Source organism: Mus musculus, chromosome 12 (genome assembly GCF_000001635.26).
Source record: "Mus musculus strain C57BL/6J chromosome 12, GRCm38.p6 C57BL/6J".
Taxonomy (NCBI): domain Eukaryota; kingdom Metazoa; phylum Chordata; class Mammalia; order Rodentia; family Muridae; genus Mus; species Mus musculus.
The window spans coordinates 75,391,201-75,409,280 of NC_000078.6; the positions used below are offsets into that span (position 1 = coordinate 75,391,201).

General features: G+C 44.2%; 1 protein-coding gene across 1 annotated transcript in view; it reads left to right on the forward strand.

Moving 5' to 3' along the window:
* Positions 1 to 10,255, forward strand: part of Rhoj (ras homolog family member J) — a 93,143-nt gene extending 82,888 nt beyond the window's left edge. The window contains exons 3-5 of the mRNA NM_023275.2: positions 479 to 643; positions 2,769 to 2,864; positions 8,907 to 10,255. Of these exons, the coding sequence (NP_075764.1) occupies positions 479 to 643; positions 2,769 to 2,864; positions 8,907 to 9,053 (408 nt within the window). The 3' untranslated portion in view covers positions 9,054 to 10,255. The remainder of the gene's footprint in view (positions 1 to 478; positions 644 to 2,768; positions 2,865 to 8,906) is intronic.
* Positions 10,256 to 18,080: the final 7,825 nt, after the last annotated feature.

Genomic DNA, 18,080 nt, shown 5'->3' on the forward strand with positions numbered 1-18,080 from the left:
AGGTTGTTGCTGGAGGGGCAGGAAGTGGGGAGATATCGGTCAAAGCACAAAGTTACCATTAGGCAGGAATGATAAATTCTAGAAGCTACCATTCACATACAGCTGGAAGGAAGGTGTGGTTATGTAATGGTTATGTGTTGGGAGGCGATTTTATGTGTTTTCATCGTTAAAAATCAATAACTCTGTGAGGAGATGGATTTGCTAACTCCCCCTATCTGTGGTGTAACAAAACATGATGGCTAGACCTTAAACTAATATACAGATAATTATAAAGGAGTGGGTAGACATTATGATGTAAAATTTGTATGTATAAATTTTACCCCAATCAAGCTGGTTGAGTCTTTTTAAGTTGATTGGAAATGGGCAATGTGTGATGAGCACAGCCGCTGCTACTGTGGTCTTTCCCTGCAAGAGTCCCAAGAACCACACAGAGGCTCTGCAAGCAACCTGCGCTAACGCTCCTCTGTTCTTCCCACAGGAGGATTACAACCAGCTGCGGCCACTCTCTTACCCCAACACAGATGTGTTTCTCATCTGCTTCTCTGTCGTAAACCCAGCCTCTTACCACAACGTTCAGGAGGAGTGGGTCCCGGAACTGAAGGACTGCATGCCTCATGTGCCTTATGTGCTCATCGGAACCCAGGTTGAAATGAGGGTGATGGAAGGGTGGGAGAGGGTGACCGAAGGTGTGAAAGAAAGGAGAACCCTGTATTCTATCAAACACCAGGACAGATGCTCAGACATATCGCATCGGTGAGGAGAAGTTCTGAAGGTGCGCAATTATATTTAATAGGAAGGAGAAAGTTTTGATCTGGCCTTTAAGATTATGCTCACAGCTTGTTTTCTAAATAACAAAATAATTATTTAACAGATACTCTTCCCAGCCCTGAATTGATTAATGAAACAAGAGCATCAATTGTACATACTCTCTGATCTTTTTTTTTTTTTTAAAGCTAAACACAATTGTTTCAATACAGCAAAATAGGTGTGTGGGTCCAAATGACCCTAGATTCAGACAGGGCATATCATGACAGGCCTCCCTGATGGCCCTGCTGGAGAAGAAAGGAACTCTCTGCTCGGAATTTCCATAGCTCCTTAGTCACCCAGGTATTAGGGATGTTAAAACACTCATATTTAAAAGCAACACGTATAAAGTGTCAAGGCCTTGAAAGCGTTTGGAAGCTGAGAAAGTTCCTCAGCTTGAATCTCCATCAATGAGCCTCTTGTCGGTTGAGGACTGTCTGAACTATTCGTTGTTCAAATGGCTTTAGTTCTTGGCTGTTTTAAAAATCTGCACTAGTGTTCTGATCTCAGGACCATACTATGGCTGCAGGGCTTTCTATCTGCTTCATACACTACTTTTGATTTCTTATTTTGAGTCCTATTTGACCAAGAGAAAAAAAAATTTTTTTTAAACCGTAAATGAAAGAAAGATGCTTTTTGAAAACAACATGGGCACATGGGAGTTATGTGTGTTCACTTAGATACAACATAGATCTCATTTATCTACACATCTGAGTACAAGTCACGTTTCCGCCCTGATAACTATTTGTTTAAATGAAGGTGGGTTCTTTTTTAACCTTCATTGCAAATATTAATACCTATCCATTACGAGAAAGCTAGATCACGCTGCCAAAATATGGAACTGGCCATTCAAAGCCCTCGCTGTGACTTGAGTCTGTTTAGACTAGTCACTAAGTAAAATGGTTAAGAAAAATAGAAAAACAAATGGCAACTTAAAACTATGACTTTGCATGGAGTCCTAGCGTGACCACACTGACTTCCCTCAGGAAGCAAGCCCTGTGGGCCCACATACACGGCAGTGTGTGACAGCAACTATAGCAAATAGTGGAGTGTCCAGTCTTTGAGCTGCTGCGCCCCTTGAGAGGTGCTCTACTGCTTCCCTTGGGAAACCCTTGGCTTCTCCTCACTGGGACTCCCCTGCAAGGCCTCCCTGTCCATTTGGTACCTGTTGAAAAGGTCTCACAGGTAGCAAATCTCCAACCCTTTGAAGGTCAAGATTTGATTGGGAGGTGGGGAGGAAAAAAAAAAACAATGGAGCCAAAGCCGCAAAAAATATTGTATAATAGGTAATATGAGTCACAGCCAAATGAGTAATCACCGAAAGGTACCCATGCCATTGGAGGATGTTCTCAGCACCCAGGGTAACTGCCACCCTGCTGTGTCCAAGTTAAAAAAAAAAAAAAGCTGGGCACATGACTTTAATTCCAGCACTTAGAAGGCAGAGGCAAGTGGATCTCTGTGAGTTCGAGGCCAGCCTGGTCTACAGAGTGAGTTCCAGGACATTCAGAGCTACACAGAGACAACCCTGTCTCAAACAATGAGAGAGGTGAGGAAGGAAGGGGAGGGGAGAGGAAGAGAGGAAGGGAGGGATGAAGGAAGGGAGGGAGAGGAGAAAAATCACTTCAAACTCTCAAACATGGCATCGGCGTGTATATTGTTTTCTTGGAGAATATCCAGCAACGCCAGAGAGGTTAAAGTGGGAAAAGGTCCTATATTATGTCTCCACTTAAAAGTAACTGATAAGGTCCAAAAACAGTTAACATATCTTTGTCCCAAACCGGTCGTGGTGGCGCACGCCTTTAATCCCAGTACTGGTGAGTCAGAGGCAGGCAGATTTCTGAGTTCCAGGCCAGCCTGATCTACAGAGTGAGTTCCAGGACAGCCAGGGCTATACAGAGAAACCCTGTCTCGATAAAACAAAACAAAAACAAAACAAAACAAAACAAAACATGTCTTTGTCCCAGATTGATCTCCGAGATGACCCCAAAACCTTGGCGCGTCTGCTGTACATGAAGGAGAAGCCCCTCACCTATGAGCACGGCGTGAAGCTGGCGAAAGCGGTATGATCGCGTTTGAATCGAGTGTTCAGGGATGGGTGAGCTAACCGAGGAAACACCTTGCCTTAAACTGCAAGGTGTTTCCGAGCTTCGTCCTTGTTCTACAAGAGCTAGAAGGAACCATTTTGGAGAGTGTTTCTGTCCGCCGGCCCCTTCTGTTTTTCATTAAGAAACTTCAAGAGTTTCAACAGCTAAGCATTTATCATTTTGCTCCAGCAGTGTCTAGACCATGGACTTGCCACATTTAGCATGAATTAAGGGGATCCATTAGACGTACATCTGTAAACCTCCCTGTTTATTATCAGTGTAACTCATCTAAATGACCCCACATGAGGTGTTTTGTGACTTTTTTTTTTCCAGGTAGAGAATTGGATTTGAAATCTGGCAAGGTTCTCTTTGTCTAATCCTTCTCTTCCTATAATAAATAGCCACTTAGTCTGGGGAGTGTTACGAACAGCATATGGAAATGTAACACACAGCAGAGGGTAACGGGGTGAGGAATCTAAGTGGCTGTCTGACAGAGCGAAGCTGGAATTACCCCCTCTGACCATTCTTCACTTCGGAGAGTCAGCCATAAACAGTGATCTTGCTACAGAAGTACTTCAAAATGTATTTGCCAGACGCCAACTCTCTGCCTGCCCGTTGTCATCACGACATGAGCAGAGCAGTCACTATAATGGATGCATGTGCAGAAGGAGACTTGAGGGCCATATTTCTCTATTTTGAATCGTCTTCCTCCTTGATTTAGTTCATCGATCCAAGCAGGAGAGTTTAATTTTTTTAATGTTTTACTTTCTAAGTAACTAACCCTGCAAAATGTATGCCCATAAGCAGTTAGTCTCCTTCTCCAAACTAGTCAAGAGTAACATTAACTACATATTACTCTTTAGAGAGAGAGAGAGAGAGATGGGTGGGTGGATAGGTAGATAATCGGATTTCTCTTATTAAAACTTGTTTAAAGGTCCCAAATGGCATATGACACCTTCTCTGGAAGTGGATTGGCTGTGGGGTTTTATGGGTACAATGCATAAGGACACCACGCAAATGTTTGACCCTTCCTACTTCTGACACAGTCCTGTAAGTCATCTAGGGAGACGTTGGCACCCTAAGCTTCTTAGAGATGAGGAGATGCCCCCTGGGAGATGAGCACCTGAATCACAAACACAGTTGAATCCAGCTGTTTGAGCGCCAGCACCTGGGCACCCAGACCTCATCCTCGCTGTCTTCTCCAGCCATGTGTGTGGCCCCTGGGAAAATGAGTGGATCTTCGGCTTCTCCTCCAACGTCCAACCTCAGATGCTCTCACTAACGTACATGTTAGTGTGTGTAACTGTATGTGGCTCCTGGCAGAAGAGCCCACTGTTTCTGGAGTAGCCTGCTCTCTGTGTTCCTTCCTTGCCTCTGGGACTGCCCCTGCCTTCATCTGATGACTTCCTAGCCTCGCTCCGAGCTTGGAAAGCTGCTTTTCGGTTGTTTGTTTGCTTGTTTGTTTGTTTCTGTTTTGTTTTGTTTCCCCTGTGATAATGAGTCACCCCAAAAGCCTCCGGTTTCATTTCAGCTTTATTTTAAGAACAGTGGCAGGGCTCATCGCTTGATTACCTTTTGACAGCCTCTCCTAGCAACTGCTCTCTGGTTTACAATCATGTTGAGCATATGAAAGCCAATTGAGAAGACCAAGTGAGATTGTTTTGTTTTGTTTTTTTAACTGGTTTTGTGACGACTCACGTAATTACAGAGACGTTTTTAGGTTCTCAGTCTTTGGCTCCTCTGTCAGATACTTCATTATAATAGCTAGCATCTATGTAGTGATGCTCTGGTCCTGGGCGTGGCACAGGCTTCCCCATAGTTAATCCTTGAAGCACCTTCTGCAGTGTGTGCATAATTGTTCAAACTCTCCTAGACAGAAATGAGGTTTAGAGAGGTGAGTGGCAGAGAGAGGGTCTGAGTTGATGCTCTGGCCACAGTGTTCTCTGCCTCCTTCCTAGAGTCTGCAAACAAATTCTTCAGTCTGGGACTCCTTTTGCAAAGACTTCTAGGAACAGTAGAGCAGAGTGGTTCCCTCCCCTGGTTTGAGAGATGGATGCACCTTGTCTCCCCAAGTTCTTTGGGCCTGTTGGCACAAGTCTTACTTCCTTGGATTCCTGTGGCACCACCATGAACTAACATACCAAAAGTTCCGGCTCTGCAGGCTATCCCTGTTGGCCTGTTTGCCCTCAGGCTTGCCTGCAGCTGGGAAGACATTTGCCTCTGTTCCTTCTAGCCACTGTTTTGTTTTTTTGTTTGTTTGTTTGTTTGGGTTTTCAGAACATTCTCATGTAGCCCAAGCTGGCCTTGAACTCTACATATGTCTAAGGATAACCTTGATCCTTTTGCCTCTACCTCTTGCTGGTATCAGCACATCTGATTTTATACAGAGCTGAGACTCAAAGTCTAGGCTTTGTCCGTTGCAGGCAAGAGTGCGGCCAGCCTGGCTCCAGTCCCCAACCCTTCTAGATACTACTGTGCTTCTTCAGTGCACCCCACCCCAGTCAAAGGAAGAGGAAAGTATTAGCTTGCTGTTTCTCTTGATTTGGCCTGTTACAAGTTGGCTTGTTTTCATTTCTTCCCATCAGATTTTGTATGCTGTGTACCGCTGTGGCATATCTCCCAGTCCTGGGAACAATGCACCCTAAGTGTTGTAAGAAACTAACAGAAAGGTGTTCTGTCTGCAGCCTCAATCTCTCCTTTGTTTTGTCTTACTTCCTTGAAAGGTGTCAGTTTGGTCAAGCCTGCTGCAGATTGCACACATGTGTGCCTAACTGAGGAGTCTCTGAGCTTTTGCAGATGGGTCCTAAATACTTAGCTGAGTAAGTCATTTGACTCCGAGGACCCGGGAAGGGCACCACTGTAAACAATAAAGGCTGTGTTTCCTTGACATAATTTTCCTTTTCAATCTTTGGTGACCCTAATGAATTTTTTTTGAGCATTCTTTTTAACATGACTGTGCCCTTTCCCTGAACCAGGACAAACTCTCCTCTCTGACCCCCTGAGCACGTAGAGCTTGACAAAACAATCGCCTCAGAACTGGGCTCTGTGTGTCTCTCACACGGAACATCCCAAATCACACCCAAGATCCGTTGGCTACTTTTCCTGGAACGATCAGCACACCCAAATGTTATGTTAACCTCCTCACACAACAATGCCTTTATGGACTGTCTCGTTATCTTTCCCCTTGTCAGAATTGGAAGAGACAAGTTTGGGCTCCTCCTGCCTCATTCAGAGGCCCGGGCTGGCAGGCTGACAGGCTAATATGCTAAAGCACTGTGGGTTGGCAGCACTGTGGGGAGGGAGGCAGCAAGTCCCCACTCATCTCTCAGGGTCCCAGAGTGAATGAACAGGAGTCAGCCAAACTCCTGGAATTTTCAGAATCCATCTGGAGCTTTGGAATTATTCGTGAGAAGTTTGTCCAAAGGCAATAGCCTACCGCACTTTCTAAGGCTTTCTCCCCCACTCTGCATAACGGACAGAGCCATCACACTACAAGCAAGCATTACAAGCAAGCACATTCATTTACTTGCTGTGCTTTTTATATGTGTGCGTGTCAACTTCCAAAGGCAGCAGGTGACATCTCATGTCATTGTTAGGGAAAAAAAATTCCCCACCCCCCTTTTCTTCTCTCTCATATCCTGTTTTTAATAAGTTTTTGACGTTTTCTCCAAATCTAAAGGCCAAACCATTGTCAAAACAAAGTCCATAAAGTAGATTTTCATCATGCACGGATGGCTTCAATTCCTGGCCTTTGATATTTCCCATTGACTTATAAAATAGCCATTCTTGTCAGAAAAGAACACTTACCAAAAAAGGACTTGCTGTCTGTAGGAAGAATTTTGAAATAAATTTCAGGATGTGATCAAAACAATTTCATTCGATACTGAGTCTTTATATATGTGGCCTTTCAACAATCCCATTTCGGGGACTGTTAGCTCAGCCAACTTGTTGCTGGGCTGGGTATAAAGGTCATAGAATAAGAAAAACAATGCACCTCAAGGGATGGGAAGAGGGCTTGTCATGTAAGAGTACCTGTTCTACAAACATAAGGTCCTGGGTTCAAATCCTCAGCACCCACAAAGAAGCCAGTAACCCTAGCATCAGAGTCGAGACAGGCAGATCCCAAGAGCTCACTAGCCAACCAGTGCAATCAAAGCTGCATGCTCCAGGTTTAGTGAGACCTTGCCTCAAGGGAACAGGACAGAGAGTGACGGAGCAGGATACTTGATATCCTCCTCTGATACACACACACACACACACAAAACACACACACAAAACACTCACTTGCACACACGCATACACACACTCTCATACATGCACACACAAATACATTCTGACATACATATACACTCACACTCTCACACAGGTATATACACATTCACATACACACATTCTCACACACACATACACATGTTCATATACATATACTCACACATACATTCACATACTTTCTCTCACACACTAACACACACATTCACACACACACATGCACACAAACACAAGTGTCTCACACACTCATACACACACACTCTCACACACATACATACATTCACACACACACACACATCTCAAGAGACAAAGATTTAAAAGTAATTCTCTCTCCTTCTGGTTGAATGATCATTTTCCCTCGCCTGGGCTTCGTCCTTTCTTGTCTAAGCTAATCCACACGTTTTTCTTCATTCCACATTATACAAGCTTCCTGGTGACAGACAAAAGCGTCCAACATCTGTATCCTGACTGTCCCACAGAATGCTTCTTTCAATTGTATGCATTTAATAAAACTCTAAATCTCTGACTGTATAGAAAAGTAGGAAAATGAGCCCAGCATGAATTTTTGGAGGAGATCATCCATTCTAGTGGGGACACCAGTCACAGCTGCTTTCTCCTGGTCCCCTGGAATCCCTGTGTGCCACCCACAAACTCCCATCTGTAATACCCTCTCGCTCCTGCCTCCCTGTTTCTCCAGCTAGTCATCTGCCAGGGTTCCCAGGACCAATATCCAGCCAACCTCTTTCTTCTGCATTTGATCTGCTTTTCTCAAAGTTAGCTGCAAAATGGAAAGTGGAAAGGGGGATTGGGTGTTTCTCTAGATGTTCTTCATATTCAGAGGCCCTCAGGACACAGTTGCCTCATGTGAGCTTGTGAGACAAGTTAACACTCAGGTCTCCTTCTTTACCAGAGCTGACAGCCAAGCACAAACTTCCCTGGCCAGTGATTTTCTTAAGGAGAATCAACAGTTTCTGCCCTGGATTTCTACATTCCCCATGGGATTTTCTAATTCTCATGTAACCCATTGTATGAAATCACTTTTTTTTTTCATTTTCAAAGAGTTGGAGTGATGGCTCAGCAGTTAGAAGCCCTGGTTGTTCTCCCAAAGAATCTAGGTTCGATTCCAGGACCCACATAACATACAACTGTCAGTAACTCCAGCTCCAGAGGATCTGGTGTCCTCTTCTGGCCTCTAATGGCACTGAATGCACATGGTATGCAGATATACCATGCAGGCAAAATATCCACACACATATGCTTTTCATCATCATCAATAGCAATGATAATTTATTTTAACAATTAGCAATTGTTATAATTCAAATAGAACACTAACCTATGTTCAAAATACATATGACTTAAGCATAAAAAAAATATACAGAGAAGGAAGGTGTCTCTATCAATGAATGTCTTCTATGAGTTTTATTTCTTCATGTTTTATTGTTTTAATTTAAAATTTGTTTTTCAAGGTTAGTTGATATTGAACACTATAACAAATGGTATCGTGTTGCCAAGAGATACATGCCAATCAAGAAAAATTTATGATGGCTGCTTCTTAGCTGCTCTTTAGGTGCAGTGACACTGCTTTATCCCACACAGAAGCGCCTCTTCACTTGAATATTGATCTACCACATCCCATAGAGAAATGAAAGGACACTGGAAACAGGCTGTCTGTAGAACAAGCAGACATGGGAACCTGGCAAGTCAGAGGGTTGGCACTCACGACTTTCTCTCTCTCTCTTTGCATTTAAGATTGGAGCGCAGTGCTACTTGGAATGTTCTGCCCTGACCCAGAAGGGTCTCAAAGCAGTTTTTGATGAAGCCATCCTCACCATTTTCCACCCCAAGAAAAAAAAGAAAGGCTGCTTAGGGTGTCACGGCTGCTGTGCAATTATCTGAAGTTGCCTGACACCCATCTCCCCGCCATGCAAGGGCATGGAGGGCAGCCAGTCTCTGTGACCCAACTCTAGCCAAAAAGGAGGGCGTGACCAGAAAGGAATTCCTGCATCCCAACGCCTGTCCCAGTGCCCTGCCAGCTTCCCAGCTCAGCATCCTGTAAGCCACTGCCACAGTCCTAAGCCAGCCAGACCATGAACACTGTGTATGGAGAATGCAGAGTCACATTCAGACCATATGCTGGTGAGGTGTTGGAAGCCGAGTGACAATCCATCTGGTATTTCATATCTTCTCTCCCACGGTTATGGACCAACAGAGAGTCATGACGGGAAAACCAAGCACTCTGTCCTGCACTGGTGGCCTTAGTTCATGTCTTCACCAAACTTGGGAATACAACACCAACATTTTTTTTTTCTGAATCAGTTCGTTCTTTTACCCAAGCACCTTAACGCTCATTTCTATTGCAGTTTCCCAATGTCCAATCACTTGAGCCTTACAAATCCACATCAAAATAATTGAAAGACAAGCTGGATTGTGTTCACACCAACTGACGGTGGATCTCTGCCAATGTTCTTAGAGCCATCATGTACCTCTGAATGCCTAATTACAAAAAAAAACTTTTCTAAACTTACAGACCTATAATGTTTTTAAACTTTTTAAAAGAAAACATCCTGTGAGTTACAGCTCCCAAGTTTGGCCAAAGATCATCCCACAAATGGTTCAGAAGATAGGGGGACTGCTCTTGCAAAACCCTACTGTTATTCAAACCAAAAAAAAAAAAAAAATGGCCCTGAGCAGGAACCGCTCCCAGAGAGGAATCCTGCACCTGACAGGACCATTGCAAACAGCCAGGGACTCTCCGTGTCTTAATTAGAGGCTGTGATGGGCCCGGGTTAGCCTTCTTTGCTTACAAATGCCCTGGAATTACCCAGGGAAGCTGATTTATCTTTTTTTTTTTTAACTTTATAACATCAGTAAATCATATCTTAGCAAGAAGAAATTATTTCACTTTTTCTAGATTGAAGCTCCCTCTTTGGGGGAAAAAAATCTCAATCTTTCTAGTCTTTTCTGCTCTTAGAAGAACCACAGAAGAAAATTGTATGGTATGGGTCGTCTTAAGTCCTTCATGACACCCCTTCAGTCTTTGGGGGCTTTGGTTGTTTGTCTGTTGTTTAGAATTTCTGAAATATATTTTTGCTTCTTCTACATGTTAGTACTGTTTTTCTTCTCTCCCATATAATGGCTGAAAATTTTCTGAATCACAATATACATACATGCACACATGTGCACGCGCCTGTACACATACACACACACACACACACACACACTCATAAAAAAAAAAACTGGAGTTCTGAAAGCTAAATCTTGACATTTAGAAAAACAAGAATGGACTGTCTGTCTTCATACAAGGAAATCAAATACACATGAGCCATAACACTGTGGCCTACCATCCACTCTTCACACACAGTGATGGGTACCTGGTCCTGTGACAATAGGACAAATGTGACAACAGTGCTATGAGCCAGTTTTCTACAGTACGGCATGGGTACATCATGCTAGGGGGCTGATCCTCGCTTCTTACTGTTCTAGAGGAAAAACTGAGAGCAGACGTTGGCTCCACCAAGGAGGAATGGTCATATGTATGCAGCCAAGAGGCAACTCGCTCCCCGAGCCCCATAATGGACCAATGAGATCTCTGTAACAGGACTTGATTTGTTTCTCAAAATTGTCTTTCTGCCCCAAGAGTGAATAATAACTGTTGTGAGAATTAAATACAAAGAGTTGTAGAAATCAAAAGTTAGAGTTGCTAATAGTCTCCAAAATCAACAAATGGCAGCTGATATCCACGTGGGAACAGAAAAGGCCTCAGAACCTGTATGTAGCACAAGGCCTCAGTGTGCAGATGAGACACTGAGAGAGGTGTGCTATGCAGAGCTGAGCTAATCCTGTCATCTGCTTCTCACTCAGCCCCCTGCTAAGTCGGGCATGGCAGCTCATGTCTGTGATCCCTGCACTTAGGAAGCAGAGGCACAAGGATTGTGGTCAACTTATGGCCAGCTTGGTCTATGGGGCAGGTTCCCATCCAGCCAAGCTACAGAGTGAGGCCCTGTTTCTAAATACATACAAACATACATACATACATACATACATACATACAAAATCCAGAATGTGAATCCAACAAAAAATGTCATTTTTTGAGGCTCAGTTCCATAGCATCCTGCAGAAGAAATATCTGAATTGAAGCAAACCTTCCAATGTACTATATAAAAGAGCTGCAAACAGTGGTACAAGCCTACAATCCCAGCAGTATGAAGGCTGAGGCAGGAGGGTCATGAATTCAAGTCTAGCCTGGGCTACACAGTCACACTGTGCCTCAAAAAGAACACACAGAAGCCATGTGACATTCACCAAGCAAACAATCCTGAGAGCAAGGGGTGAAACTTCAAGTTGAGGATTAGGCGTTGTGCTGAATATGATTACCTAACAAGTTCCATGTTGTTCTGAAATCCATCCTTGTTCACATGCCTGGCCATGAAGTGTACACACTTGGTGGTTACCAACTTCACTGATAAGGCTTCCCAAGTATTTGTAGTCCCAGAAACAGTTGTCTTTTCTGGGACATTAGAAACAGAAAGGAACAAGAGGTCAGGAAAACTGAGTTGCTTACAAAGGAAGGTAGGCACTTTGAGAAAAGAAACATTTAGAGAACAAAGAGGAAGTTAAAAAACGAGTCCCAGGGCAGACCCCAGGCTGGCTCACTCTGGGAGAGTTAGCTTCTGGCCAGTGCCAGGAGTTCAGGGGAAGACAGGACCAAGAATGTCAGGAGAATGTCATAGGCAGTCGGGCCAAACCCTGTGATAACGCTAAGAATTCTGCTCTGAATGAAGGGAAGGACTGGGTGTTCCTTGCAGTTTTAACAGCATGGTGGGATGGAAACCTCCCACCTCCTCTGACCATGCAGAGGGAAGTCAAGGAAAACTCAAGGCTCACTCGGGGAATACTTGCGCTCAGGCTGACAGATGATGTTGGTTCATGTTCATGAAAGCATCCCAAATACAAAGATTATGTTTCATGCCATAGATGCTACAAATGCAGACATGTGAAATAAAACAATACAATTCAAGGTGCTTCCATAGTCACTAATAAACAGGAAAGTACTTCAAACACCAAGCTCTCTGCTCAGCCACCAGGGGCTAGGGCCAGCTCTTTGGGGATCAGGGTCTGGCTCATGTGTGAAAGGATGGAAGTTCAACAGCAGCCCTTGGCCTTGAAGCCCCATCCCAATAATTAGAATAAAAGCTACACACTGCATCTCATTTGCCATCTATGTTTTACAGAGTTAACAAGGGTTGCTTTGATGCAAGTATGTTACGTTACAAGCATGTTCTACCTTTTTGTATAAGTCCAGTGGTGGCCTAGAACCTTCATAACACTAAAGCCATAGCAATGTGTGGTCTTCAGCAGTGAACCCCAGGGTTTTAACCTATGAGCTGTCTCTGCTGAATGGGACATGATTAGCATCACAGAGGATGTGATATCTGCCGCACTGTGAAGAAAGGGACCTTGACTGGCAGATCCAGTCTCTCCTCGGTGGCCTCCACGAGTCAGCGTTTTGAGTTTGTTAGAGCTTTGGAGGGACAACAGAAACACTTACTGAGTACAGCAATATGTCTTGGGCAGTTAATAGATATGCATCTAAAATCACCTTTGCCTGTCATGTGTGAACATTCATTAAGCAATCAGAGTGTTTACTTCTCAAAAGCAATGTTAATGAATTCACCTGGTAGAGTTGCCTTTGCTCCAAGTAAACAGCAGGCACATACAGTACATACAGGGGTGTTACCCAACTGCAACAAGAGCTGCTCCCCATGCCCCCATGTAAGATGCACAAAGGCAAGGGACTTCCAGCCAACTTGCTCATAGGCTAGTGTCCCTGCAGTCTCTTACATAAAGGCTATTCTCTGTGCCTGGCTCATAATTAATGGACTGTTACTTCATATTCTCTAACATCACATTTACTTGTATTGTTATTTGTATCACATTTTTGACTGTTATATCATTAAACGGTCTTTCCCCACCCGCACCCCCACTCTCATTTGTGGGGTCATCAGGGATTTCACACAAATTGCCTTCCAAAGGTGTCTTTCTATGATGGGAAGCTGTCCAACTCCTTACAGCTCAAAAAGTGACCCAAGGATTGGCAACATCAGCACCACCTGGTAGCTAGTCCAGACTGCAGCATCTTGGGGCCCAATCCAGACCAATCAAACCAGAACTTGAATTTTAACAAGACCCCAAGTGATTCAGACTCACATTAAACATGAGGACCAATTAGTCTGTGAGGCACCCAGGTTCATTATCAGCCTTTATATCCAAACACAGAGCTGAAGGATGAAGAAGCCATCAGTGTAGATGGTTTCTCAGATGCTGCCTTGAAGGTACTCTTTAGGTCAATATTTAAATTGCCCATTTGCTGGTTGAATAAGGGGCATTCAGTATGTTTTCTTCTCGTCATGTGCTACCAGCTGCAGTAAAAGAACATCGTATTTTGGAATCAGGCAGAAAAGCAGCATCTGGTTTGGAAAATCTGCTAAATCTAAAATATTCTATTCTGGAAGTCATTCTGGTATTTATAAGTGTCCTAGTTTGTTTCTCTGTTGCTTTGATAAAACACTGACCAAAAGCAGTTTGGGGAAAGGAAAGGACGTATATGACTTACAGTTTCTATCATCAAGGGAGGCCAAGGCAGGAGCTCAAGCAGAACCTAAAGTCTAAAACTGTAGTAGAAGCTGTGGGGGGGGGGGGTCTAGAACTGTAGCAGGAGCTGAGGAGGGGAGTCTAGAACTGTAGCAGGAGCTGAGAAGGGGAGTCTAGAACTGTAGCAGGAACTGAAGAGGGGAGTCTAGAACTGTAGCAGGAGCTGAGGAGGGGAGTCTAGCACTGTAGCAGGAACTGAAGAGGGGAGTCTAGAACTGTAGCAGGAGCTGAGGAGGGGAGTCTAGAACTGTAGCAGGAGCTGAGGAGGGGAGTCTAGAACTGTAGCAGGAGCTGAGGAGGGGAGTCTAGAACTGTAGCAGGAGCTGAGGGGGGGAGTCTAGAACTGTAGCAGGAGCTGAGGAGGAGAGTCTAGAACTGTAGCAGGAGCTGAGGAGGGGAGTCTAGAACTGTAGCAGGAGCTGAGGGGGGGAGTCTAGAACTGTAGCAGGAGCTGAGGAGGGGTGCTGCTTACTGTCTTCCTCCCCATGGCTTGCTCAGCCTGTTTTCTTATCCAGCCCAGAACCACCAGCCCAGAAATGGTACCACTCACACTGAGCTAGTCCCTCCCACATCAATCATTAATAAAAAAAAAAATTCCCCACATAGATCATAGAACCATCTGATGGACGGGGTGTGCTTCCCAGCACTGGATTACAGGAGCACAATGTACCCTTTTTTTTTTAAACATGGGTTCTGGGGATCTGAACTCGGGTCCTCACACTTGCACAGCAGGCACTTTACCAACTAAGCTATCTCCCTGGGCCCTTGCTTGGTGAGTTCTAGTCTCGTTTCTGGGACAGTAAAATAAAATGCCAGTCCAGGCTTTCTGCAAGCCTGTCTTCACTTACATAAAAATGGATCTGTGGTGATAACCAAAGGCCAAAGGAAAAACCCCTAGTCTAAGCTGACTTGCCTCTACTCCCCTTCCTTGAAGCTTACACCCTTAAAACTGACAGATCACATCCATGGAACATTAGCCCCTTGGCTCTGCTCTGAACCTGGCTCTGGTCTTGTAATGCTGAAGTTTGCAGGCAGCATCTATTAGACCTTCTCTCTCATTTAGAGCTGTTAGTGTGACCGAGGGGAGAAGCTTCATTTTGGTTTCTTGAGCTTTCTCAGGCAGGTCCTACAAGCTGAGCATATCCTCCTAAAATATTCCCAATGTGTTTTTTAATACCAGATGTCTTAAGTCCCCTAACTCCAAAACACCATCACATATTTTAATTATGATGACCATATTACAAAATGCAATGGAAGCTGCAGAAGACCGGAAGCTTGTGTCTCCTACCATTGATGCCTCACGCCTCCACACAGCAGACAGCAAAGCCAAAAGAGCACACACGGTCTTCAGGTGGGAAGACCATGACCATCAACAGAGGTAAGCCCTAGTTCAAGTGCTTGGTTCTACAAGGATTTCCTAAAGATAATAATTACTTTGGAGCATGCCAATACACTTTATTCTGTGGCTACACAGTGCTTTAGGGGGCTACATGTTCTCTCAAATGGTTGTAATCTGTATTTGTGGCTCTACTTTTTTATTCCTTGGTTGTAATCCAGTCTTCAACATCACTAAAAGATAATGATCACCTTCACCTAAGAATACCAATCTTCCTGTTAAATCAGGACAGATTTTTCCTCTTCCAGCAGATATCAATTGAAAATAGCTACTTGGCTTGGGATGGACTTCATACCTACTTCTCTTCCATGGTGGAGGAGTACTTAGGATCAAGCATTAAGCCAGCAAGTTCAGGGAAGGCTTGCTTTATCTCTGATGATGAAGGCTTGGAAGGGGCCTGGGCTAACCCTCTAAATCCTCCACACTGGAGAAGAGTCTGTCTTACATTGCCAGTTAAGGCACAGAGCTTCTTCTCCTTAGTTCTCTCATTCCTTCCCTAGCCCCTTGCTAGATGTCACCTGCCCGAAGAGCTTTAGCATCCCCAGCAGACACTTCAAGATCACAGCAACCAGCCATGGAGCCCTCCTGGCTGCCCAACACGCCACTCCAGTTTACTCTATCCATAAAATCAAAGGAAGATGATTGTAGCAGAAATACCTGAGGATCCATCAGGATAAGGAGAAGATGCATGTTTCAATAAATGTTCCATTATGAGAAAATCTCAACGGAGTTGGCTCAGTAGGATGCTTGCCACAAAACCTGATGGCTTGAGTTCAATCCCTAGGGCCCACAAGGTAGACAGAGAGGACTAACACGCTTGAGTTATCTTCTGATTTACACACATACTCCATGACACCAGATGACTTACACACACACTCCATAGTACTGAAACACACACACATAGGTACACGTGTACCCATGCATAAATAAAAAGTAAGTGTAATGTAAATATGTTAGAAAACAATAAGTTGAATAATTTGTTAAAGAGTAGATTAAAATGTTATTTTTAATAGTTTGCTTAAAATTCTGAGGTAGATAATCAAGAGAGATTGGAGCATATTATTTCATTTCTTTATTTATGGTTTTTTTAGATAGGGTCTCACCTGAGTCTTCCCGAGTTCAAGATCATTATTCACACTACACAGGGAGGCCATTCTAGGCTACATGAGAGTCTACACAGGGAGGCCATCCTGGGCTATGTGAGAGTCTATCTCAAGGACAGAGAGTGTGGAAGGGAAGGCACAGGGAGGCCATCCTGGGCTATGTGAGAGTCTACACAGGGAGGCCATCCTGGGCTACGTGAGAGTCTGTCTCAAGGAGAGAGAGTGTGGAAGGGAAGGAAGGGGATTTATGTTCTCCAATCAAAAATGCTCTAGAGAAAGAACTGTCCCTACTCCTTACCTTCCATTAGCTACAAAATAAATGTACTTCAGAATAAGCAATTGCTGAGCAACCATTTCTGGAGAGCTGGTCTGGGAGGCCATAGACCACCATCCCGAGCATCCATTTTCACATCACCTAGGAAACCAACTCGAAGCCATAACCCTCACCTATGGTCTCCTTTATCTTCTGCTGTGGCGTTCATTTCTCCCTCAAACACTTCTCTTGTAATACATGATCTGTACTACAGAAACCATCCCCTTCCTGAGGTTACACAGGAAAACAGGTAAACAATCTCCACAGGACAGGCCAACCTCCTGGAAAGACAGAAGATGCTAATGACCAGTCTAACATACATCAGCTCAGATTGCTCCAAGCAGGGATGACTTGGGGGAATCTTTCTCCAAAGGCATCATCATGTCTTAGTGGAACATGGTTGATCTGTGTCAGAGAAGCCATGCATGTGTGGCTTATTAGCTGGGTCAGCATGGGCAAGTGATGGGGCCTGTGTTGGCTTTTTGGCTTCATCATCCATAAAACAGCATTAGTAAAATGACACTAGTAATACTTGGTAGTGTGGTTGACACGGAGTAATGAAGTAAGACAGAGGAGTTGGTTCAGTCAGTAAGGTGTTTGCCATGCCATAATGAAGACCTGAGTTCAGTCCCCAGAACCCACATTTACAACTGGCTGGGCTGCCTTATTGGACCTCAGTGGGAGATGATATGCTTAGACTTTATGTGCTAGGGTGGGTTGGTACCCAATGGGGGGAGGCCTTCTCTAAGGAGAAGAGAAAGGGGAAATGAAGGGGAGTGGGAGGTGGAACTGGGAGGGAGGAAGGGAGGGAGGGAAGGAAGGAGGGAGGGAGGGGGCTGTGTGATCAGGATATAAAGTAAACAAATAAATTAATTAATGAAATATTCAAACAAACAACACACAAAGAGGACTTGGTAGCTCTTTTGTAGTCCCAGCCCTAGAGAGACAGAGACAAGAATTCCCGGATCTCACTGGCCAGCCAGCCTAATGAGTGGGCTGCAGGTTCAGAGAGAGATCTCTCATGGAACAAGATCAACAGCTCCAGAGAAATGACATCAGAGGCTTACCTCTGGCATTCGCACAACACAGGTGTGTTGTGTGTTCACATGCAAGCAAACACACATGAGAATTCATAAATGTGAAGTTGTATAAATAGTAACAATATTTGCACCCTCATTTCCAAAACAGTGTGTTGTACAAAATCAAAGTTTAAATAAGTATTTATGGAAAAGAAGGCAGTGGAATGGAGAGAAGGGAAAGACACTATTATAAATCCTAGCAGATATTTTCCTCCTTTTCCTTGGTAACTTTCCTGACTGTAATACATATTTGTTGCAGTTTTTAATCCCATGGGCTAGCATCTCCACTGTCTTTTGGGCGGTACCACACACTCTGCAGGTCACAGGCAACATTGTTGTTCTGCTGTCTGCCATGGGAGTAATGTCCTCTCTGTCTCTGAT